Source organism: Myxine glutinosa, chromosome 1, assembly GCF_964187855.1.
Source record: "Myxine glutinosa chromosome 1, kmMyxGlut1.1, whole genome shotgun sequence".
NCBI classification, from domain to species: domain Eukaryota; kingdom Metazoa; phylum Chordata; class Myxini; order Myxiniformes; family Myxinidae; genus Myxine; species Myxine glutinosa.
Genome location: NC_136261.1, coordinates 386,937,787 through 386,962,113, shown reverse-complemented (window position 1 = coordinate 386,962,113; position 24,327 = coordinate 386,937,787). Strand labels below are relative to the sequence as shown.

At 46.7% G+C, this 24,327-nt stretch overlaps 1 protein-coding gene across 1 annotated transcript in view; it reads right to left on the bottom strand.

The window, feature by feature from the left end:
- Positions 1 to 24,327, bottom strand: part of LOC137416225 (NACHT, LRR and PYD domains-containing protein 3) — an 81,744-nt gene that overhangs the window by 38,124 nt on the left and 19,293 nt on the right. Inside the window, exons 2-6 of the mRNA XM_068101785.2 lie at positions 9,491 to 9,657; positions 9,305 to 9,385; positions 9,027 to 9,181; positions 5,004 to 5,169; positions 2,432 to 2,461 (exon numbers count right to left, since the gene is read on the bottom strand). Of these exons, the coding sequence (XP_067957886.2) occupies positions 2,432 to 2,461; positions 5,004 to 5,169; positions 9,027 to 9,181; positions 9,305 to 9,385; positions 9,491 to 9,650 (592 nt within the window). The 5' untranslated portion in view covers positions 9,651 to 9,657. The remainder of the gene's footprint in view (positions 1 to 2,431; positions 2,462 to 5,003; positions 5,170 to 9,026; positions 9,182 to 9,304; positions 9,386 to 9,490; positions 9,658 to 24,327) is intronic.

The window sequence follows — 24,327 nt, the reverse complement described above, 5'->3', positions numbered from 1 at the left end:
ACAACATCTCGATGGGATTTAGATCCGGGCTTTGACTTGGCCATTCCAAAACCCTCCATTTCTTTCTTTTCAGCCATTCCTTGGAGGATTTACTGCTATGTTTAGGGTCATTGTCATGTTGCAAGGTCCACATTCGGTTGAGCTTCAACCCTCCGACAGATGGCCTCACATTATCCTAAAGCACCCTCTGGTACAATGAAGAATTCATAGTGGATTCTATGATGGTGAGCTGCCCAGGCCCTGATGCAGCTAAGCTGCCCCAAACCATAATATTTCCACCACCATGCTTTACAGTTGGTATCAGGTTCTTGTGGTCAAATGCTGTCTTTGGTTTTCAACAAACATATCTTCTGGTACTGTGGCCAAATAGCTTTACCTTTGACTCCTCTGTCCAGAGCACATTGTTCCAGAAGTGCTGGTCTTTGCCTAGGTGTTCATTGGCAAACTTTAGTCTCGCCCTGATGTTCTTTCTGGACAGCAAAGGTTTCCTCCTGGCACACCTTCCATGTAGATCATTTTTGTGCAGCCTCTTTCTAATGGTAGAATCGTGCACTTTGACATCAACAGTGGCAAGAGCTACCTGCAGGTCTCGTGATGACATTCTGGGGGTTCTTCGAGACTTCTTTCAGCATCTTGCGGTCTGCTCTCGGGCTGAACTTGCTGGGGCGGCCTGACCTGAACAAGTTGGCAGTTGTTTGGAATCTTCTCCACTTGTCGATGATCTTCCGGACAGTCGAATGATTGATTTCAAATTGTTTGGAGATCTTTTTAAATCCCTTCCCAGACTCGTAGGCATATATAACCTTCTTTCTGAAGGCCTCAGAGAGCTATTTTGATCTAGGCATGGTGACGCCGCACACTTCAACAAAAAAGAGCAAACCAAACGAAATGTCTGAGGTTTAAATAAGACAGGTTCCTCCAAGATCCTCGCTAACGATGTTCTAATCATTTGCACCTGAGCTGGTGCACCTGATTCTAATTTTAGGTATTTGAAGTAGTGATAAATGTAGGGGTATACTTACTTTTTCCACATGCGAAATTTGCATTTATTTTTATTTAAATTATACAATGGACTACAAAATGTGAATGTTTCATGATATTTGTTGTATTATATCACCTTTATCTGTCAATATTGTTGAAATGAAGATCAAATAGCATATGTTGAAATATGATGAAAAAGTCAAAACTTTACATGGGGTGTACTTACTTTTTCACGTGACTGTACAACAGAACCGGAAGGGACTCCTCGAACCGAACCCAACAGCCTTGTGGGAAATGTTCTGTTTCAATGAGTCAATGCCATGCTGACAATTGTAATCATGAGGTTATCTTTTACCAACACTCTTATAGAGTTGCTCCACCTCGACCATAGAGATCAGGGACCATGCATAGTCAGGTGTAGAACATTTCACCACATGTAATAGTCCAGGAGAATGGACCAGAAAATTTTGCCTTTGTTCAGCACCCGCTACATCTAAATTTTGACTTGACAGAGTGGTGGAATAGTCCTTAACGAGCTGGTTCATCACACGGTCACGGATTGTTTAACCCCAATATGGGGCGATTCAAAAATTAAGTTGCACTATTATTTTAGGGTGGCGCGTACCGTGCGTGCTGTCAGGCTTTATTAAACCGAACTAATAATTTTTCTATTGGGCATCGATTAGCTTTTTCAGGGCCCATCATTGTGAATAACATTCGACCCAAGCAAAGCCAATGTAAATCTGACGCAACAAACCCGGACAGTGTATAGTCAGCAGAAGCCTACAGGCCTGATGTCTTAGGCCTGCCATAAAACCAAGATGGAGGCCATATTATTTAATCTGGGTGCCATGTTGGGTGGAGTCAACTGACAAATATGGGTGGGGTATGGCAGCTGTCTGACCAATGGGTGCACATTTCAAAAATCGAACCCCACCAAGAACCACAACAACCATGCAGAGCTCCAGGAGACCTGCGAGGGTTTTCAACGAGGCTTTTGGCAACTTGATGATGATTCTTCAATTACTTCCTTTTAAATCAATATTACTGTATTCATCAATGACGTTCTCTTCCTTTTTCAGTGCAACAAAACAAAACTGATCCTCATTTGAGTGAAATCTGGAGCCTGGTGTTGGCATAGTGGTTAGGGTGCCGGCTTGGGACTCGAGGATCCTGAGTTCGAATCCCGGTCGATCGCTGAATTAACGCCAGGAGAGTTGACTCAGCCTGTCATCCTTCCGAGGTCGGCAAATTGAGTACCAGTTCACTGGTAATTCCCTGTGTGTCGCAAGAGGCGACTAACAGGGTTGGTGGCAGGAAGGGCATCCGGCCGCAAAACATTGCTTCAAAAAGGGGACGATGGTGCCCCAAAAAGGCTAACCCCTGCTCTGCAGGGAAAAATGGCCTCTAAAGGTGTTTCTTCTATTTGAGTGAAATCTGGAGGACTTACCCCAAACTCTCAATTCTTTTTTCATCTCGTCTGGAAAACAAACACACACGTTTTAGTATGTTGACACAGTACGAAAGGATGAAGCAGATCGATTGCTAAAATTATTGTGAAGAATGAGAATGTGAATGTATTGGAAATAAATGAATATCTGTCCCTCCATGAATTCTGTGGAATCTGAAGCTCTTCTCGTTATTGAAATTTCTCATGAAGAAGATTAAACGCACAGCTCGTTACCCTCACATCACAGACAAGTCAATGACCTTTTTTGTAGCCGCCTCTCCTTCTGTCTAGGACCCCGCGACCCTCACAGGCCTCCGACCCACACCAACCCCATCAGGGTGCACACATTAATCTCGTTACCCCATCCTTGTTAAATTCCCGAAGTCCAGGCCCACTGTACACCACTCTTTGTACATCTCTTTTCTTCTCTTGGTTGAACTGCATTTGAGAGGCAATTCAATCACACTCTTCCCTACAGGGCTTCAAGCTGGTGTTACACTGCAATCATCTGACATTCTACCCATGATCCTTTAGAGTTTAGACCCATGTTAACCCCATCTCATAAAAACTTTTTGCTTCCAGGTTACAGTGTTTCCTCCCTGCCTCTCTCTTTCTTTCTCCTCTTTTCCTGTTTGTCCACCTGTTTCACCACTGCTCCACTCTTGACAAGTTGCCTTTTTCCCCTTTGCCACGTCACTCTTCCATGAGCTCAGAGTTTTGTACATAAAACAACTTCTCCACACAGTTTATAAAATAAGCTTTTGTATCATCTACAAGTAACCAGATAGTTTGAAGTTGTCATGTCATCCCAACAATCGGGCTCTGGAACTGTGAATTTATTGGGAATGTTATCGAGAAGAAAGGAAGAAGAAGATTCCTATGTGATTCTTTCTGGGACCCTTTAGAATCATTAATATTCATCAGAATGGTATCCAAACAGACTCCCGCAATGATAGACGAGTCAGCCTTTTGCCAATTATAAGCAAAGCAATGGAATTAGTAACTGCAGCAAACTTCATGACTCGTCTCTTCTCAAACCTTCAGATCTCCGATCACGAATATGACTTGCACCCTAATCATCACACCTTAGACTTGCTGACATTTCTTTGTCCACCTGAGAAACACAACCTCAATTGCAAATAAATGACCAGGATTACCACATGGACTTCTGCCATGATTTTTACTCTGTTTAACATCCTGCAATTATTTTGAAACTCCGAGCAAATGGTAACCAGAGTTCACACTTAGACAGGCTTTGATTTCAATGATCGACTTCAAGAGTCTGTTGTTCCACAGGTCGTGCACTGGTACCATCCTGTTCTGATCAATGACCCATAGTCACCAAAAGTGATTGAACTACTATGCGCAAAAGACTACACGCTGTGCCAAATTGTTCCTCACTCCTCCATCTGGCAGGTTGCACAGCATCTATCACAGGTAATCTCAATGAAATAAACAACTCATCATCATCTAGCATCTAGAACATAAATTGCAATTAAACAAAGACAGGTATTCTCACCTTCTCTCTGTCAAGACCAGCTGGCAAATCCCCAAATGTATTTCTGTATTCAGCGTCAGGGAGGAGGAACAATCTCTGAAGCTCCAGAACCTCATAACTAGCTACAACCTATTTTGAGAAGACATCTCCAAACTGGCCTCCAAATCCAGCTGCCTTGACCTTGATCGACCTCCTCATGGACATCTTCCTCATGGACCTGATGGATTTGTCTTTCCTTTGTCGTTCCACGCTTATAAACTTATCATGGTATTCAAGGCCTGCATAGGGAAAGACAGAGAATATTGCTCTCCTCTGTAAACTGATCCTGTTTTCTGATCCTGCATTTGTTTTCTTTTAAAGAGCTTGACTCTATTTTTCCTGTTCATGCCCTTTCACCTCTCCACCGACCCTTGCCCATCCGTCCAGTACACATTCCTTTCAGAAGCCTTTTCCTTGTTGCCCTCCTAAACACAATAGTACTTCTCATCATTCATTATTTTCTCCTTATGCCCATGGAACTGTCTTCCTTAGTCTGTAATCTCAAATTATTCCCTCGAAGATTTCATAACAAGTGCCAACTGCAACCTCAATGTATGTCCCACTTCCACCTCTACCTTTACTGAAACAGTTGAGTCTCTATGACAACATTCCATACAATTCCTCCTTTTGTGCTGTGATGCATTCACATGTGCCTATTTTCCTGTTTTCCATTTCCCCAATTGTATGTCTGTTGATCCTTTTCACCCTACCATTCTTTCCATGAGCTTCGATGCCTGTATAAAACAGAAATGTAATTGTACTGCATCACAATTAAGATTACCAAAGGTATTTGAGCAATCTTGAGCTCAGTCAGTTAGAATATTCTTGACTAACGCCTCACATATCATGGACTGCCTATCCTTAAAAACAGATCCATTGAATCAACTGCACCACAAATTAATCCTCCTAATCGTACAAACAAACCACCTGGATGTGATTCATGCACCACATGTCGGTGGAGAATGGTAGTAAAACAGAAACTTGAATGAATACCACTCTGTTTACAAAATGCCACATGATGACTTGTATTCTCACCTCTTTTCAGTTTGTTGATACTTTTTAACATCGGGACCTTCATCCTTTCATCGTGTAATAATATTTCACAGAAAGAGCGGAAGCTCTCTGCTCCTTCCTCCATGATAAGATCCAGGATAATGTTCACACGATTGTTGGATTTGTTCCTTTTGAACTCTTCAAAATCCTACACACACACGCACAACAGTAGATGTATAATGACAACTGGGAGAAAGACAAAAAGGCAGAGAAAAACAAGGATAAAAAAAAGAAAAAAAAAAGTTGGACAGATTAGGGATAGACAAACAAAGCTCACTGGAATGGCTAAGAAGTCAGCTCAACTGGGACGGTGAACGAATCATAATAAATGCCAAAGATCAAGGACACTACACCAGTGGCTTTAAAAAGATGGGAGGACTGAGTCAATCGGATGACAGAAAGTACGATTCACCTCCTATCGGGATGTAAAAAGCTCATGACAGAACAGCTGACACTCAAAGGCACAACAAGGTATGTAGAGTAATCCACTGGCACATGTGCAGAAATTTCAATATCCCAGTTCCACAAAAACTCATGGAAACATGAACCAAAGGACACCATTAAAGACAACATAATGCTCATATATGACCTGATGATCCCATCCAGCGTGAACATAGAAGATAAAGCATTGCGACCGGACATAGGACTCAGGAATAAAAAGAAAAAGGCAGCATTGCTGATTAATATATCAGTAACCAGTGATTTTGGCCTAAATAATGCAGAAATCAAGAAAATGACCAAATATCAAGACCTCAAGAATGAACTGAAAAGATGCTGGAAGCTGAAGAGCGCTGAAATTGTACCAGGGATTATTTGGGCAACGGGAATGATAAAGAAGAACCTGACAGACATCTTAAAAACCATCTCTGGGAACATTACCAGAAACGAGCTACAGTTGAAGGCTTGGCAGGACTCAGTGACGATCCTGAAAAGAGCCCTTGGAACAAAACCCTGAGAACAACAAAACTTCACAACTTAGCCCATGAATCGCAATCCTTCACCGAAGCGGGGGTTTATCGGTCGAGTCCTGGGAGGACTTTGTTCCACCTTGTAAAACCCAAATTATGGAGAAAACGACCAACAACATACACACGCATGCACAATACACAATCTGGACAGCAAGGTTCGCACAGCTACAGCAGAACAAAATTCCAGGAGTTTTCCACAAGACAAGCGTTACGCCTAGGTCCCCCGTCGGTGAAGTGATGAGAGTTGACAAAGTGGAAGACGCAAGGCGGCCATCTTGCATTTTGACGTGGCGACCCAATTTTCAATAGCGTTCTCCCTTATGCGTAAAAATCATCCTGGGAAGGGCTGGGTTTACAATGGCTCCAATGGCGCCTTGGCACCAGGCCCACAATCATTATGGGCCCATAATGACCAAAACATATTTTTTTAAGTGTACACATTGTGATATGTTTAAATAAAGAATATGTCTAGAATTTAGTGCTACTTAAAAAAAAACATGCCATTTAAATTGAACATAGGGGCAATACACCTGTCACTCACCTTTAGTCAGTGCAGTATGCTGTTTATTCTACCAGGTATTTTAAACCAATTTCAATGGTTGCTCGAAGACAGGGCAGCATGAAGAATTATACTAACATAATCATAAGATTTTAAACCAACAAACAAAAAATACCTATTTTAGGGGGCAACCCCCCCCCCCCTTCACCCCCTTCCCCAACCCCATATACCTCCTCAGACCCAAATTTTTATAATGCTTTGAACAAAAATTGGTACATCACGGGTGATGAAGGTTGTGGTGAGGTTACATTGAAATTGCATGTGTAGTTTCTGAGAAGAAAGCAAATAACTATTCTGGGGGGCAACCCCCCTGCAGACCCCATAAAGGGCAGATTTTTTTTAATGCCACGAACAAACTTTGGTACATCACGGGTGGTGAAGGTTGTCATGAAGTTTCATCGAAATAGTGTGTGTAGTTTCAGAGAAGAAAGCAAATACTTATTTATGGGGGGGTTAAACCTGGACCCACTTTGACCCCCCCCCCCCCTCCATAGACCCTCTTAGACTTCGATTTTCTTCGTGTTGTGAACAAACTTCGGTACAGCATGGGGGTTGAGGGTTGTGGTTAAGTTTCATCGAAATTGTATGTGTAGTTTCAGAGAAGCAAGCAAATTCCTAATTTTTTTTGGGGGGTGCGGGGAAGGAGGGGGGTCAAACCAGGATCCACTTTAGATATACACCATCCCTTAGTCGCGATTTATTTAATGCCATGAACAAACGTTAGTCACAACACAACAAATATAATTTGTGCCAAGTTTGGTCACAATCCCTTCAGCGGTTTCGGAGAATAAGTTGCAAGATAGGGAGAAATAGTGGTGATATTTTGGGAAGATGGTCAAATCTTTTGTGATTGATGTTAGCTCTTACACGAGCCTCGCTCTTGTATACAAAAAAAATAAAAAATAAAAATAATCGCCTTTTCCTTTTCACCCATTCACGAAGAAGTAAAATTGGGAGGGTAAGTTGTCCCACAACTCTGATTTTGCCCTCCCTCTTAATCCCGCTTTTCACTTCGTGTGCAACTAAATTGGTATTATTGGTAATTACAACTAAATTGTAGAAAGAGTGTTTGTGGGGGATTCACTTATCTTCCTGTTCTGAGCAGAAATAGTAAATCAAAGTGAAGGAAAAAATGCTTTGCCGTGTACAGTGCTTGTTGGAGTGCTGTGTGTATTGTTACGGATTCGTCACTTCCGTCTTTGTGGTTTTCATCCACTGGAAGCATTTTTAGTTTCATATACTATTATATTGTTACAGTTTGAGTGTGAAATGGAGATAACTGTCTTCAAAGGTAAAAATTAGTGTTTCAAAAGAAAAACGAAATGGATCGGGAGAAACCGGGAGAGGAAGAAGAAGAAGAAGAGGCTGGAGCGGATTGAGAGATCGGGAAAGGAAGCTTCGAGGTGTCGAGCGGACGCTGGGGGACATTGGTCACGAGCGAATATTAGTTTCCCCGGAAAAGGGATTCCTGTGACAGTGTCGTTATTGCTGGGGCAGATAAACCTGAGTGACAGGTTTTGCTTTTAGTTCCGAAAGTGAATCATTGCTGGAGAGCAGGTATGCCTCCATTACGGGCCCGTCCGCCATTTCACCTCGCACCAGCCATTTCACCTCGCACCAGCGATTCACCTGGTTCTCGTGTGTGTCGTGGATTTCGCTTGGGAATTCGTGGTTCTCCGCTTGGGAACTGCTGCTCGTTCATGCCAGCGTCATTGTCTGGTGAACCGAAGGTGTGAATTCCCAGTCGCCTTTTGGGTGAACTTTTGCCTGACCGACGTTGGCCCGACACCTCACCAAGTGGCTCTTCGGCAGCGTCGACTGTCGGCCGTCCTGGGTTCAGGTCTCGGTGCGACCTTTTTTCTTGTGATCACCGGAGCGTGGATCGACTTTGGCCTGGTGTCGTGACAGTGACTTTGGGGGTGTTACAGTTCGCTCACGTGGAGTACCGTGAGTTATTGAGTTAAGAAACTGGTGGTACCATCATAGGAATTATGTGGTGTTTGCTGTGCAATTGAGGTTTTCTTGTACTTGCGCACGTTGTTATTGTTGTGGGATTTTAATACAATACTTGGGTTTTGTAACAACTGATTGGTGTGGTTTCACCATTGGTCATTGGCACACATAATAGCACATCTTTCTGCCGTGACTCCTTTCGGGCCTCGGAGGTACACTGTGACCGGGGTTTGGGGAGGAGAACGTAACAGTATCACTTATGGTTCAACTTTCAAAGAAAATCAAGCTTGAGATTCACTTATCTGCCTGTTGGACATCAATCGATTAAATAACCTTTAGGTTTTGATATCAGCACCAAACAACACAACTATTTTGTCCTTCCTGTGATCCCTCCTGAACAATCCTTAAACAGTTCACCTCAATCACCCATCCACATATAATGCCTCACTTCATTTTAGCTTCAGCTTCAAAGCAAATATTAAATTGAAATAAAACGAACAAAACGTGACTTTATCGTCAATTTACCTTCAACGTGCACTTTGGTAACAACTGAGCTTCTTTGACCGCATCACACAGATTTGGAAACGCTTTCCGTAACCCCTTTGATAACGAGGATTTCTCGATTTTTACAAAGAAGAGAAGATCTTCATCTGCTAAATCCTGGAGAATTATTTCTGCCTCTGCAATAAAACAAACACATCTATTTATATCCGAATATAATCACACATGGTGGTACAGTGAGTCCAGTTAAAAAAAATTAAATGTTATATTTACCCAGAATTAATGTAAACATGAGTACTTACCATGAACACGCAATTCTTCCCTTCGTGGATCCCTTTGTGGATCATCATCCTTGATCCAAGGTCCCAAACGAGGGTAGGAATCTTGAAGATTGTAAAGTATATTCAGAAAGATCTTCGCACAATTTTCACCTTTTCCATCCACAATATCCAAGCATTTCCGGATCTTATCTGGATTGGATTTTTCACCTTCGAGTTTGTTGTAATCTTCTCTGCTGAGAACTCTCTTTGCTCTCGCTTCATCAAAAGCTTTGGAAGGATCGTAACTCAGTGCTTCGATTATGTTTGTTCTGTTTTCTATCAACAGGTTCACATTCATATCCTCGTTTGTTTCATCCTCATCAGCCATGTTTACACTGAAAGAAAACGAAGAATTATTCTGTGGTCCGAAACAAAGGGAAACAACAATAAAAACTACATCGACAACGACAACATGAACAAAAAAAACCAATTACATCCATAACATCAATCAAACAACATTTGACTGCCCGTGAACATGACATTTGGTGTCAGGAGTGGGATTCAAACTTTGCAAAATATTTGGTATCCGGAGTGCGGTTACTACAGCCCCTGAGCACCACTTCTGCTCAGCTTTTGGAAATTTGAATTTTAAATTATAATGATCACCTCTGTCTCTGAGGGAGGGGTGACTCTCATACCCACGGTCCACTAAATCCATAGTCAATTGGTGTCGGGAGGACGCAGTATATTGTGTTGGAGATTTAAAAGGGATTAAAAAAAACAAACCAAACGGGGTTATTCCCGAACAAATAACAACCAGGGAAAATTAATTCAATAATAGCTACATACAATTAGGTAAGCAAGGAGGTAAAATAAATTCTATAAATTCTAAGGTGACTCTCCGTCCAGTAACAAGCACAGACGGTGTGAGTGACAACACCGGGTGACTTATCTCTGGTGACAGTGGAGGAGGGAGGAGTTGGGCACGGAGCAAGCGATGAGCAGGACGATGAGGAGACAGAAGGCAGACAAAAGGGTGAGTAGGAAATGAGCATGACGATCAACAGGCAAAGGGGTGGGGGGGGGGGGGGCGGGGAGACGAGAACAGCACCAGGGCCAGGGCCAAGGCAGGCTGGCAGGACAACCTCCTTAAAGCTCTCCTTAACACCACCAATCTCCTCAGACCTCCCTCAGTTCTCCTCAGACACAACGAGCTCCATAGCACACTGTTCCCACTCCTCCAGGCTCCTCCCCATTCATCTCAGATCTCTCGCAATCTTTTTAGAACTGTTCCCGCTCAATTCTCCGTAGTTCTCATGCAATCCTCCTGAGTTCTCTCGCAACAAACAAGCTCTCCTCAAATCTGTTGCAGTTTTCTCACAGGACTCTTCCCATGCTCTTCTTTTGGCACTCAACCAAGAGCTACTCGCTCCTCCCTCATTAACCTTGACAACACTCCGCCCCTCCAGGCATTGCGCCCCATCCCTTCCGTGGAACAACCATAGCTCCGCCCCCTCTCTCCTTGTCTGGCAAAATCCCATGGCTTTCTGCTTTGTTATTTTGGTCTGGTGCAAACTCTGTTCTGCTGCTGTACTTTTAGTACTTGTATTGGATGGTGTTCTCTTGCACACAATTGAGAAGATGTTGCACATAATGCCGTTTTCCTTCGTTTGTGTTGTGCATTTTAGAGCGCCATCATAAGGCGACCTTAACATACTGTGCTGTCCGAGTTTTAAGAGCATTTTGCTCAAAATTTTGCTTTCGTTTGTCATTGTTGATGTTGCTGTTCTGGTTCTTAAACAGGTGTTTGATACTGAATGAAATGAATGAATGATCGTTTTAAGGCCATTTTCCCCGCTAGAGCAGGGGTTAGCCTTGCGGGCCCCATGAGCTCATGGTTCCCTGTTTGAGGCAATGTTTTTATGGCCGGATGCCCTTCCTGGCGCCAACCATTAGTCGCCTCTTCGATGCGCAGGGATACGGTGTACCTATTCTAAGCCGGGGTACACACCGGGATCATTCATCCCAGCAAGCTGGTACTAAAACTACAGAACTTTAATATACAAGAAAACAAACACGACATAATGACAATAACAACAAAGCTTTTCATGCTGTACTCTTCAAGGCGATTCACAGCAAAGAGACAGGAAGAGATTAGAACGAGTGCATTTATAAGCATGTCTAAGTAACCGCGATACCGATTGGTTCTTCAGTCATGACATAATTGGTGTTCTGAACGCCCATTCGTTGACTCAGTCACCAATGTCCATGGCTTCGATTGGCTGGAGCGGAGTTGTCAGCGGCAATTCACCATTTGCATCATTACCTTGGACTGCGGTCTGGGAAATACATTTAATCTTTCCATGTTGAAAGAGAATGAGAGAATGAACAAATTCCTTTTGACGACACAATGTGGGGTCCGTGTAATGGATGAAGGTTGATTCTAACATAGGTAGATGGAACGTACTGTGACCTCAGCTCAATAAGCTTGAACATATCTGCTTTGTACTGGTCTACACAATCGGGGTTGGCAGCCAAGTGCCGTGCAATGGCAGAAGAAGAAGAATAAGAAGAAGAAGGAGGAGGAGGAGGAGGAGGAGCTATTCGGGTTGGGGTTAATGGTGGCCATTTTGTTACTTAAGCATGTCCCCATCCATTTCTCAAACAAGCATGGACCGATGTTCTTCAAACTCGGCACAAACACAACACATGAGTACACATATGCAAAATAATTTGTTTTGTCATCCGACCAAAGATGACAGACTGACAGCCTTCAACTCCATACAGCAAAATTACTGAAACCACAACGGGGGCTATGACATTTCATGTCTTTTTCTTCTTGTTACTCTGCAGATGAAGATTGTACCATTTACTATTTCCAGAATTCCAGAAGAAAGTTACATCACAAACATTTCATTTCAGTATTCCACCAAACATCCTGTACTTATTGTCGCATCCCTGGCAAATAAGATCACCAGGGGATGGATAGCCAAACCAGCTTTAACTCCCAAGGTGACCTCCCAATGATGGCGGTTGTTTTTGTGCATGCAGGATGGAAGAGATGCACAACACACACACAACAGGCATTTTAAGGCCATGGAAGAGATTTGAGGTGTTTAATTAAACGGAACACACGGGTTTATTCCGAAACGACAAACAAATAATACTCGACAAATAAAATGCAACACAAATTATTTAATAACAAAATAAAGCAGGGATGGAAACATTGAAATAAAAACTGAGGTAAACCTACATTCTACCTTGAGGCATCTCCACGCACTGACTTAACCACACACACAGGGGAAGATAAAATAAAAATTAAATCCCTTTAGCCGGCATTAATCTTTGGCCCAAACTGGGTCCTTTTTTAGAGAGTGGTGGCGATGGTGAAATTCAGGTCCTTCCACGCCAGAGACACAAGATGGCGACCGCCGGCGAAAATCCCTCGTCGAAGGCGCCCAGAGCCATGGGGTGAGCAGTAAAGACGGCCCTCTTTCAGGTTTCACTGCCTGGGCGAGCACAGCACAGCCTCCAGCTCCTTGGCGAGTCCATAAGACTCGCAGAGGACTGAAGCGAAGGACTTACGAGGACTCAAAGGATTCGTAAGAAAGGACTAGTTGGAAAGGGGCTTGCAGTGAGGACTCGCAGAGAAGAGGGCTGGAAGGACTTTTACGGCGAGCACATTGAGAACACTTCATTGTGTCAGCGCTTCGAGGCTTTGAACTGTATTCGCCTATTACGTACACAGCCACGCGAGTGAACGCGGCCATAGCCGCCAGTGTTAACCGCCAGAGCCCAGACCCTACCGTTTGCCCCGTAATAACTCAGCGCATCCAAACGGCACGTCACGAGCTCCTGCCTGCTACGGGATCCATCTTCGCAGTACGAGCTGGGGGCCGGAGAGAGCTGACCATCCGTGGACGTGCCCTCCATCCCTGGACGTGCTGACCTTCATCTGCAATCCCCGTGTGAGTGTCTGTGTGTGAGACGGGCCCGTTTGTCCTGGGAGTAAGTTAAGACTGTTCTTAAGGATTGCCTATGTCTCTGCTTCTTCTCATCATTGTGAATAGTGTAAATAAACCTTGTTCTTTCTTCCAATTCGATTGCCTTCGTGTTTTCCATCATTGCGTAAGCATGGCACGAATAAGAACCGCTTGGATCGGGGTCTAGTAATTGATAACGGCTCGGATCACGTGTTCGCTACCGCTCGGCGTATCCACCAACACATGTGATCCGTGCGGGGCTTATTTCCTCATTTCTGGGCAGCGCTAGTAATTAGAGAATAGTGATTCTCATCCTCCGACCCTATTTCGCGCTGTCCGGGAAGGATGTCATAGGTCCCGGGTCGCGCCTGGTCAGTCAAAGACAAGGGGACTAATCCCCCCTTGGTAAGGGGAGAAGGCCGGCCCTGAGATCCGCAACAATTGACTGCCTCTCTCGATCCGCAAGACCGCCTCTCTCGATTGCTGCTAATGCTGCAAAAGCTCCTCGCTCCTTCAAAGCGCACACAAAAAAATCCAGCATACCAAAAAATGGCCAAGCCTCCTTGTCTGATCGCGGGCAGACCAAGCACACTCCTCTTAGCCAGAACCAATCGCTTCCCTCTGGGCAGGTCTTCTGCCTTATTAGGTCCATGGGGGGCGGGCTTAGTTTCGCCGACTCCTGCTTGACTTTTGCCGGCGGTTGTTGCAATTTAAGGCTTGGCCACAGAGGGAAGGCACGCAATGAGGAAAATTACACTTAAACCATAGAGCTCATTCAACCAACGTCTACCTGTCAGGATTCAACTTATCCAACCGCCCTTCAATATCCATCACACCTGCTCCTTCAAACTAGCACAATCCTGTGTGGCATCCATGCTGCAGAACCAACTAGAATGGAGTGAAATCTGAAAATTTTAGGAAATTACCTATTCTTATCACCAAGTGTATATCTTATAACGAAGCTTCAAGCAAGGCTGTCCTTCCACCTCCTCCATATTTCCAAAGTATTAAACTTAACATTTTCTACTGTTCCAACAAGTATATAGAGTGAAGAAAAGATTAAGGAATGTGCCCAAAGTTTAACTATATCGAGTTCAACGAAAATAATTCATCAGTGGGATCGCCATGAAAGCTTCCACAGCCACACATGGGTACTCCGTGGGGGAAATCTCCAGAGTTAGGAAGGCAAAATAAATCAAATTGAAGATTGAATTAAAAGAACGATGAACATAATGGAAGGATTACAATGAGTAAAGCAACAGGACAAGTGAAATCCAAGCGCTCATCATCGAATTACTGATCTTTATAAGTACAAATCGCTAATCGCTTACCAAGCCAGCCATTCCTTCTCAACCGTTTTGTTGGAGTGCTTGCTTGAGTGCTAAAGGCCGCTTGGCGAGCTCCTCTACAATCTGCTTGCTAATGGAACACACACCCCTGTTTCTCCATTCTCTTACCTTTCAATTTGCTTTATTTATCGTTTTGTTAAATATTTGCAATGACTGTTGCTCAACTGAGTGATATTTTTCTAAGTTTGTTTATTTGCAAGTCAAGACAGTCGACAGTGGTAGTGTGGAGGGGGGTTTGAGGAGGGAGTGGAAGTGGTGGGGTGGGTGGGACGAGGAAGGGGAGAGGTGGGACAGTTACATATTTATAATTAATTTTATCCTTTATTAATTATTTTGTTATTTTGCACCTGTTGTTAAGTTTGCAAAACTCCTCATATTCCATAGCGCTGCTATTCCTTCCCTTCCTCTCACACTTACCTCTTCCAAAAGCCCCTAATCCCTCCACCCCCATGGACGTCTATGGGCGGTGTTTAGTATGACCCACTTGAACGTACTGTTTTAGCGTACCCCGTTTCGATCAATCCTGTACCAATGCTGGCAGATGGGACCACCCTCCTTACCCCACCTCCCCCCCCCATTCCCGCCCCTCACCCTGATCCCACCCCTCCTCCCTTCTCTCTCTCTCCCCCCTCTTAATATTCCCATCAGCGAAGCGATGGCGTATTTTTGCTAGCCAACGATACTAAATCCATTCCACAAACATACCCCGAACTATCATCCCCAATCACATCAGTTCCTGCTCAGAGAGGTATTGGTCTTTGCTGATGCGAAACCATAACAAGACTTTGTGGTTATATTTAAACCGATGGGGCATGGGGGATGAAACCCCGATCAGGATGTACGTCACCAACAGAACTACTAGCTGTACATTGGTTACCCGCCCTCACCCCATCAGCTGATCCACTCTGTAATAGTTTAACGAGTGAAGGTTATGAGATTGTAATGGAGTTCTGAAAAAGTATAATGTGAGAAGGTGGAATGTTCTGGATTATCAGTGAATCATCTTCTGTGTAATATAATTTCATTCCTTTCTCTATCCATGTTCATTGTAATGTTATCATGATTGAACTAGAACAGCACTGGTTAAGCGCATACCTCCGCCAGGCTGAACAGTTCATGTTTTGTATCCCACTGATAGGCCGGATCTGGATTCGTACCTGAACCAAAATCTAATTGGCTTGTTCTTGTCACCGCAACAACTCATCCACCAAGTTTAGTCATAATCTGTCCACAACTTTTTTAAATGTCATGTTATATATCGTTTTTATGGCCCCATCATTCAATGGGTAAGAATCACTTAAAACAATTTTAAATCTCGTATTTGGATCCGTATTCAGATAATCACTAAAATTGAATCAATTCTTCCTTGTCACACACCCAACCTGTCCACCAAGTTTAGTCCAAATTAATCCACAACGTTTTGAGATATTCTGCTATACATGTATATCGTTTTTGGCCATATCTCTCAATGGTGAAGGATCACTAAAAAAAATTCTCAGATCCAGATCCGGATCCAAAACCACACCACATCTAATCATTTCATCCTTGTCACACACCCAACCTGTCGACCAAGTTTCATCCAAATCCGTCCACAACATTTAAGATATCCATTTTACCAACAGACAAACAACCGAGACAGACCAACATATGACGAAAACTTTCAATAAATTATTGTCATAACAAAAAGGTATCAGGTGGTAGCCTGACAGGTATGACGAAAATCGAGAGAACCTTGACCTTTGAACATGGTCATTCTGACAATGTCTTTCTCACCAGCGATTGTGTGTTTTTTTTTGGAACGATTTCTATCAGTGAAATAGATTTATCAACAAATTTTCAATTTTTCTTGCTGACCACTGTCTCGTGACACCAAATATTAAGCGCGATAGAGACCAAAATGTGTTTCATGCAAATGACGTCACTGTCACCTTGACCGTTGACATATATATATATATATATATATATATATATATATATATATATATATATATATATATATATATATATATATATATATATATATATATATATTGTTACGGTCCGCGGATTGGATGTTATTTACCGAGCGGAGGTAACCGCGGCCGAACAGTTGTTCCCCGTTTCTTCCCGACTCACCCGATTCACCCAGACGTTGGCCAAATCGCGCTATGCCAAATCAATGATAGAAAGGACACGACGGCTGGGAAAGATGAAACGACGCATGGGGGTACAGTTCTCAAGACCTCCTGAGGAGGGTATAATTACAGTGGTGGAGAAAAGGGGGTAGATTACAAGGCAGAGTGAGGTAAAGACACAGAAGAGATGGGCACTTAAATACAGTCTTATCAATCCCCAGACAGACCACGGACAAACGGACAAGGTAGACTCACACGGGGATTGATGGCAGGAATGGACAGGTAGGTCGCTGGCACAAGGTGCACCTTGGCTCGGGGACAGGATAAAGCACGGTTCAAAGATGCAGGGAGGTCTCACAGCGTTCGGAGGTGGTCTTGCTTGCTCCAAGCTCAGCGCGCATCTGACGTCCCCTCCCTCTCTCCTGCGCATGCTCAACGGGGAGTGACACGCCCTCGGCTGGTTGGTTCCGCCCCAACTGGGGCCGGTCCACTGCTTCCATTGGGTGCGGGGGTTACCGGGCTCCGCCCTTGATGAGGAGCCGACAGGGAGCCACGTTCCGCCCCTGTTGGGTAACCCCGTCGAGCACATGTCCGATGGCGGCTCTTTGGGAAGGCCTGGTGCCCTCCCACCACTCCTACCAACCAAGCCGGAGTGAGGACGTGCACTCCCTGCGCTCGTTGTTGTTGTTGTTGTTGTTGTTGAAGAGAACTGTGAGGAAGAGCTGCGGGGAGGTATTGGGAGGTCCTAAACTTCCTAACGGTGCCATACAATCACATTCTGGTGCAACGAAGGGTCAGAATTAATGGAAACGAATCCTTACCTGACATATACTAAGAATAACTAGCAAGATGTCCTATAGTTGTCTACCTGAGATGCGGTGGACCTGGATGCGACATTTAATGGGGGAAATAGGGGGAGGTCGGGTCTACAGAGTGTTGTTTACAGAAAATGGGACTAGGGAATGGGGGATTGGGGAGAGTTGGGAAGTATTGAGGAAATAGGGGAATATTTACAAGCGGATATGGATGGATGCAAATCCCATATCCGCAACACTGCATCCTTCTCGACCTCGGGGCGTCCCGACCCGATAAATTTTTACCTACTTTAGTGTGGCACTCAGATGTAGTTCCCTCTACTATTAACTCAACCCTGAGTGCGACAGTTTTACAGAGGTTCACAAATGAGTAAATATGTCCCCCTGTGACGTTGCACCCTTCTCCTAACAGAAACACACCCACAGGATAACCGAATCGCGGAAAGCATCCTCAAACTAAACATACAGCCGGTAGGGAGCATCATTTATACAAGACTACACTGATATTTACACTACGATCCAGGACCTGTTCTTTGAGGAACACATGCAGATGTTATGCATAGGGAGAGCACGCATGCCAGCATCGATACACCAACCCACGAGTGCCCTGTGGCCCTACGGCCTTTAATAATGTGCAGAGCACCCCTTCCAAGCACCAAACGCACCACCCCCTTATGCACAGTCAGCACCATCCGGTGCACCAATAAAGTGTTCAATAAAAATGCACAATCAAGTGTCCATGGTCACCGATAGTGTCGCAGCCAGCCGATGTTCTGCCGCTGGTCTTGCCTTCATGGAGTGCACTTGGCCTTCTGGCTTCTTTAGAAATAAAGAAAGGCGCCAACCACGTCCATTTCTTAATTGTGGCCCTCAGGGGGGCCAACTAAAAGTGGTTCACCTGTATGGCATAGGTGCCACGTTGACCCAGATGTCCATCAACGGGTGGTGCTTGACCGCAAAAGAACTGCGGTCCATTGTGGGTGGCCACAAAAATTGCGGTCCATATGGTGTATCAATCCAGGCAGCATGCAGCGGAAGTACAGGCCCACAACTGCGGAGCCAGCACCTCTCTCTCCTCTCTCTCTGCCCCAAAGCCAGATCCTCGGAGGTGGGAGACAAAAGAAGACAGGTGAGTAAGGTGGTAAGGGCGCAAAAGTGCATGCAATATAAGGTAATGCACACTGGGGGCACATGGGAACCAGGTGAGACAGGTACGTTCCTACCGTACACCCCCCCCCCCCCCCCCGCCCACCAGGTAACCTACATTGCCCCTCCCTTACCCCTTACTGTATCCACAAAACACAACCCTACCCATAAACATCTACTTTACACATCAACAAATGTCCCTACTGTCTTCCCCGTTCCTCCCATAAACCAAATTCGTCTTCTCTCCCTCCTAACCAATCAAATTTGCCATTTCCAACTCTCATCAAAATTTGCCATCTCCAACTCAACATCAAAATTTGCCATCACCAATTCATCATCAGTCCCTCCTAAGGAGGGAGAGAGGGAATCACCCCAATGTCTCATCCACGTCGTGATGCGTCTCACAAATCCAAACAGCAATTCTCATTTCCTGCAACACAAAACAAAGAAAACACAGGTGTGGCGTCATCATCATCACCTCAGGTAAGTGGCTGCGTATGGTGCGACAGGTTCATCAATCCTAACTATTTCCTAAATGACTTTAACAACTTTACATTACCCGGGGTCTTTCTCCTGCCACCCCATTGGCCCTCATTACTCTATGTGGTTCGAAGAACCAAAATCCCATTGACCATCTGTGGTGCACACCATCAATTTGGGTCTCACTCCCCGATTCAACACTCGGTGCCCCCGCACAAATTCGATGGCTGGGTCATGTGGCGCTCCCAGCTGGTCCGCCCACCTGCACGCCTCCCCCACTGTTGTTGCCTACCGAGCTCACCTGCTCCTCACCCTAACCTAACTAACTGGGGAAGGCCCTCTCGCACTCTCACCCCCTCGGTGCCCTCTCTGGCACGGGCTGCCCGATCCACACCCGGGATCCTCAGGCACTCACTGACACTAACGGCTCCCAGAGCCCACCTGCGGACTCACCTGGCCGACATCTAACAGTGGCGGAGTGCCCAACCATTCACACTCATACTAACAGGCCACACGACCAGCCAATTTCACCACACCAATGCACCCATCCACAATACCATTCTGCAACCGCACCACAAATGCCAATATCCAACCACAATTTACCTATACCTTCTAACTACTCTTTAAACTACCCTCCCCGGGTACTCGTGAAAAGGGTCCACTCTTCCCCCATCCACACCTTCGCACCACGCACACCACTCCATACCACTTACTCCAACTCTCTCCACACCACTCATTCTCTGCTCCATATATTCCACACACCTGTACTTGCACACCTGTGCTCTCATACTTGGTGCCGCCTGCACCCTTCTCTCCCCCAAGCGCATTCGCGCTGATCCACAACACTCACTACTCACCATGACACTCATCCGCAATGCTCTCTCATTCATCACTTGTACACTCACACACACCTCGGAGCATTGCCTCACCGATGCCTCATTTGAAGCTGCTCACCAGCACTTCCATTCATACAGCATCATCTGCTCTATCTGCTCTGTCTACTCCCTTCTAAAACTCGCGCTCCTCCATCTTCCCTTACACTCAGCGCTCCCACGTCATTATCAAACACTAAGCTACTACGTCCCCACTACAGGTACCAAGTCTCTTACTTAAATATTGTCACCTATAGTCACCTCTAGTCCCTATCAATATAACAAAGCCCTCCCTGGCTCGGTTGTCATAGCCACCCCATAAACTATAGCGCATTTGCCCCCATCATGGGAAGGGTGGCAGGGATGACACCCTTACCCACCGGGCCCATTGCTCATCAATCCCCCAGTCCTCTGGCACTAATAAGCCCCCCTTATTCAGAGGTACTGGGTCCCGCCTCGGCATCTAAAGCCGAGGCAATCCACTGGGGCGCCTGCTCGCCGGTGTCTTCTGCCGAACACCGCCCTACGTGCCCGACACCTTCTAGTTTCCCGGGGTCTGGCGGGGGGGGGGGGGGGGTGTCTGGGGTCGGCTAACCCGCTCCCCCCTGGGCAGAGTTGAGGACCTCAACCGCCGGGGATCATCCCGGCACGTGGCTTGAGAGTGCCGCGCCAGGTGACCCAGACGGTTGCAAGTATAGCACCTCACCTGATAAGGTGCTTGTCTCCGGAATTCAAAATTTTCCCCCCTGAAGGTCCGAATTGGATTACTCGCTCGTGGTCCACCGCGGGCCACCTCCGGGGCCGCCTGCCATGGTCCAGGTCCCGCCAGGCGCTGGTCCACCAGCCTCCGGACCATGCCCGCCAGATCAGGACCCACGTCGGGGGCGGGCCCCCTAGGGTGTCCTCCCTCCATCGGGGGTCCCACCTGGTGGACCACCACTGCGTGACGCTCGCTCCCCCGGGCCAGGGGCCTCGCTGCTTCCCAACGGGCTGCAGCGTCAGCCGCCTGGCTCAGAGTCTGCGGGCGCCACATGGCGAGCTGTTGCCGGAGCTCAATATCCGGGAGGGCCTGGATAAAATGGTCCAGCGCCAGGCTTTCCCGGGAATCCGCTGCCATGTTAGCATGTGCAATCCCCACTGGGCGGCGAATGTTGTGGGCAAGTTCCCCGATGGCTTCCTGGGGCTTGCGTTTTCGCAGCGCGAGCTGAGCTTTAACAAGCTCGCTCTGCTGTTCAATGCCGAATCGATTAATTAGGGCGTCGCGGAGGGCTGGCAGGGTGAGAGCACCCGGTGGTAATGCCGTCAGCACCTCCGCCACCGCGCCGCGCAATGCGGCCACCAGGTGTACTCCACCTTCGTCCTCACCCCAACCGTTGCCCTTACACACACAGTCAAACTGCGCCAGGTACGCTCGTAGATCACTCTTGCCGTCATACGGCGCGAGTGGGACCTTGTGGGACCACCTCGTATGTGAGTCGTTGCCCGCCTGCCGGACCCCGTGCGTCGCCCCTTGCGGGGTCAGCGCGGGGCCGAACCGGCCGGGCCCCCACAGTACATTACCCCCAAGGGGCTCCCGTGCCTCCCCTGTCCCTCTAAAAACTACCCCTGTTGGTGTCGATGCATGGGTCACGCTTCCGCAACCCGCTACCCATTCCATACCACCACAACCTTGCTCACTCACACCTCGCACCTCTCCCATCACCGGACCCTCTCGCTCGCACCCTCGTTCCATACACTCCGGACCAGCCATACACCTCACTCTTGGCCTCTCACTAACATCCGGGTCCATCTCGACCCCCAAGCTTATTAAATCACCTGGCGCATCATACGCACGACCATATTGGTCACCACTTACACTGGGTCCTCTTTCTCTTCGCTTCTCCTCCATCACCTGCGAATCCCTCATCCGGTTAATGAGCACATCATCACGATCCGAACACAGACTTTGGACCAATTATTTTACTTCCTCTTTTATCTCTTTCTTATCCTCTCTCCATCACTTCTTAATTTCGCTCACCCCTTCTTCCACTTCTTCTAATTTCTGCTTCACCTCCTTCATCTCCTCGTGTGCCCCCTTAAGTTCTTCCTTTAATTCCACCTTATTTTTTTCTATGTGCTCCCGCACCTCCCGCTTTTTAACCTCCATCACCTCTACCACCTTGTTCATTTTCCTCGTCAGGTCCTCATGCACCGTCTGACACTCTTTTTTAATTATGCCTACGTCCTTTTTCATCTCCTTCTGTGTTGATTTTAAACCCTCTATTACCGCTGTGTTCTTCTTTACCTGGTCCCCCAACTCCTTTTGTCCCACTGTCAGCTGTTCTACTCCCAGCGTCAACTCCTCTATACCACCTTGCAATTTTACAGTCCCCTTTCTCACCTCCTTCTCCATGCGCTCCTCACAGTGCCTCACCTCCTCGCGCACTCCTCCGACCTCCTCACTCACACCTCTTCTGATCTCTCCTCCCATCACTTGCATCTCCTGCCCAGATGCCACCCTCATCTGCTCCATTTCCTCCCTGTGAGCATCCAATTTAGTTTCTACCCCCATTCTGACCCCCTCTATCTGCTGCCCCATTTGTTTAACTTCCCTTTCCGCTTGGTCCCTCATGTCCCTCAATTTGCCTTCCATACTGTTTTCTAACCCCTCTAACCCCTTTTTCATCCCTTCCATTTGATTCTCTTGAGCGGCCATTCTGTTTTCTACCCCCGTTAACCCCTCCTGTATTTCCCCGAATCTATTGTCTAATCCCTCAAATTTGTTGTCTAGTCCCTCAAATTTGTTTCCTAATCCCTCTATTCTACTCCCTAACCCTCCAATCTGGGCCCCCATGTCCTCCCTCAATTTCTCGCTATTGGACCCCATGTCCTCCCTCAATTTCTCGCTATTGGACCCCATCCTTTGTTCTAACCGTTGGCTATTGGCCCCCATGTCATTCCTTAAACCCCCGATCTGGTTTCCCATGTCATCCCTTAATTGCTTGCCCATTTTTTGTTCCAATTGTTCGCTATTCTGGGCCAACAGGGCCCCTATTTGCGCCATGAGGACTTGCATGTCCATCGGCGGCACGGGTACAGCTACCGCAATGCCCTGCGCGGCGCCGACCTGTTGTTCGCGCTCCTCTTCCCCATGCCTAGCGCCGCCATTTTGCGAACCTGCCGCCCTCACTGCTTCGCTCTCCTCATGTCCCTCAATTTGGTCCTGGATCGACCCTGCCTCACTCTCCTCTACCGGAACCCAGCCGTCTTGATCTCCCATAGCGCGACTTTCAAAATTCGGGTTTTTGTAAAACAAAAGCAATTTCGGTACTTTGTAATTTTGACCAAATTTTGTCTAGCTGTTTTAAAAATTTGGTTCGGGCCTCGTATCTCACTCCCAGACACCAATTGTTACGGTCCGCGGATTGGATGTTATTTACTGAGCGGAGGTAACCGCGGCCGAACAGTTGTTCCCCGTTTCTTCCCGACTCACCCGATTCACCCAGACATTGGCCAAATCGCGCTATGCCAAATCAATGATAGAAAGGACACGACGGCTGGGAAAGATGAAACGACGCATGGGGGTACAGTTCTCAAGACCTCCGGAGGAGGGTATAATTACAGTGGTGGAGAAAAGGGGGTAGATTACAAGGCAGAGTGAGGTAAAGACACAGAAGAGATGGGCACTTAAATACAGTCTTATCTATTGCCAGACAGACCACGGACAAACGGACAAGGTAGACTCACACGGGGATTGATGGCAGGAATGGACAGGTAGGTCGCTGGCACAAGGTGCACCTTGGCTCGGGGACAGGATAAAGCACGGTTCAAAGATGCAGGGAGGTCTCACAGCGCTCGGAGGTGGTCTTGCTTGCTCCAAGCTCAGCGCGCATCTGACGTCCCCTCCCTCTCTCCTGCGCATGCTCAACGGGGAGTGACACGCCCTCGGCTGGTTGGTTCCGCCCCAACTGGGGCCGGTCCGCCGCTTCCATTGGGTGCGGGGGTTACCGGGCTCCGCCCTTGACGAGGAGCCGACAGGGAGCCACGTTCCGCCCCTGTTGGGTAACCCCGTCGAGCACATGTCCGATGGCGGCTCGTTGGGAAGGCCTGGTGCCCTCCCACCACTCCTACCAACCAAGCCGGAGTGAGGACGCGCACTCCCTGCGCTCGTTGTTGTTGTTGTTGTTGTTGTTGAAGAGAACTGTGAGGAAGAGCTGCGGGGAGGTATTAGGAGGTCCTAAACTTCCTAACGGTGCCAGACAATCACATTCTGGTGCAACGAAGGGTCAGAATTAATGGAAACGAATCCTTACCTGACATAGACTAA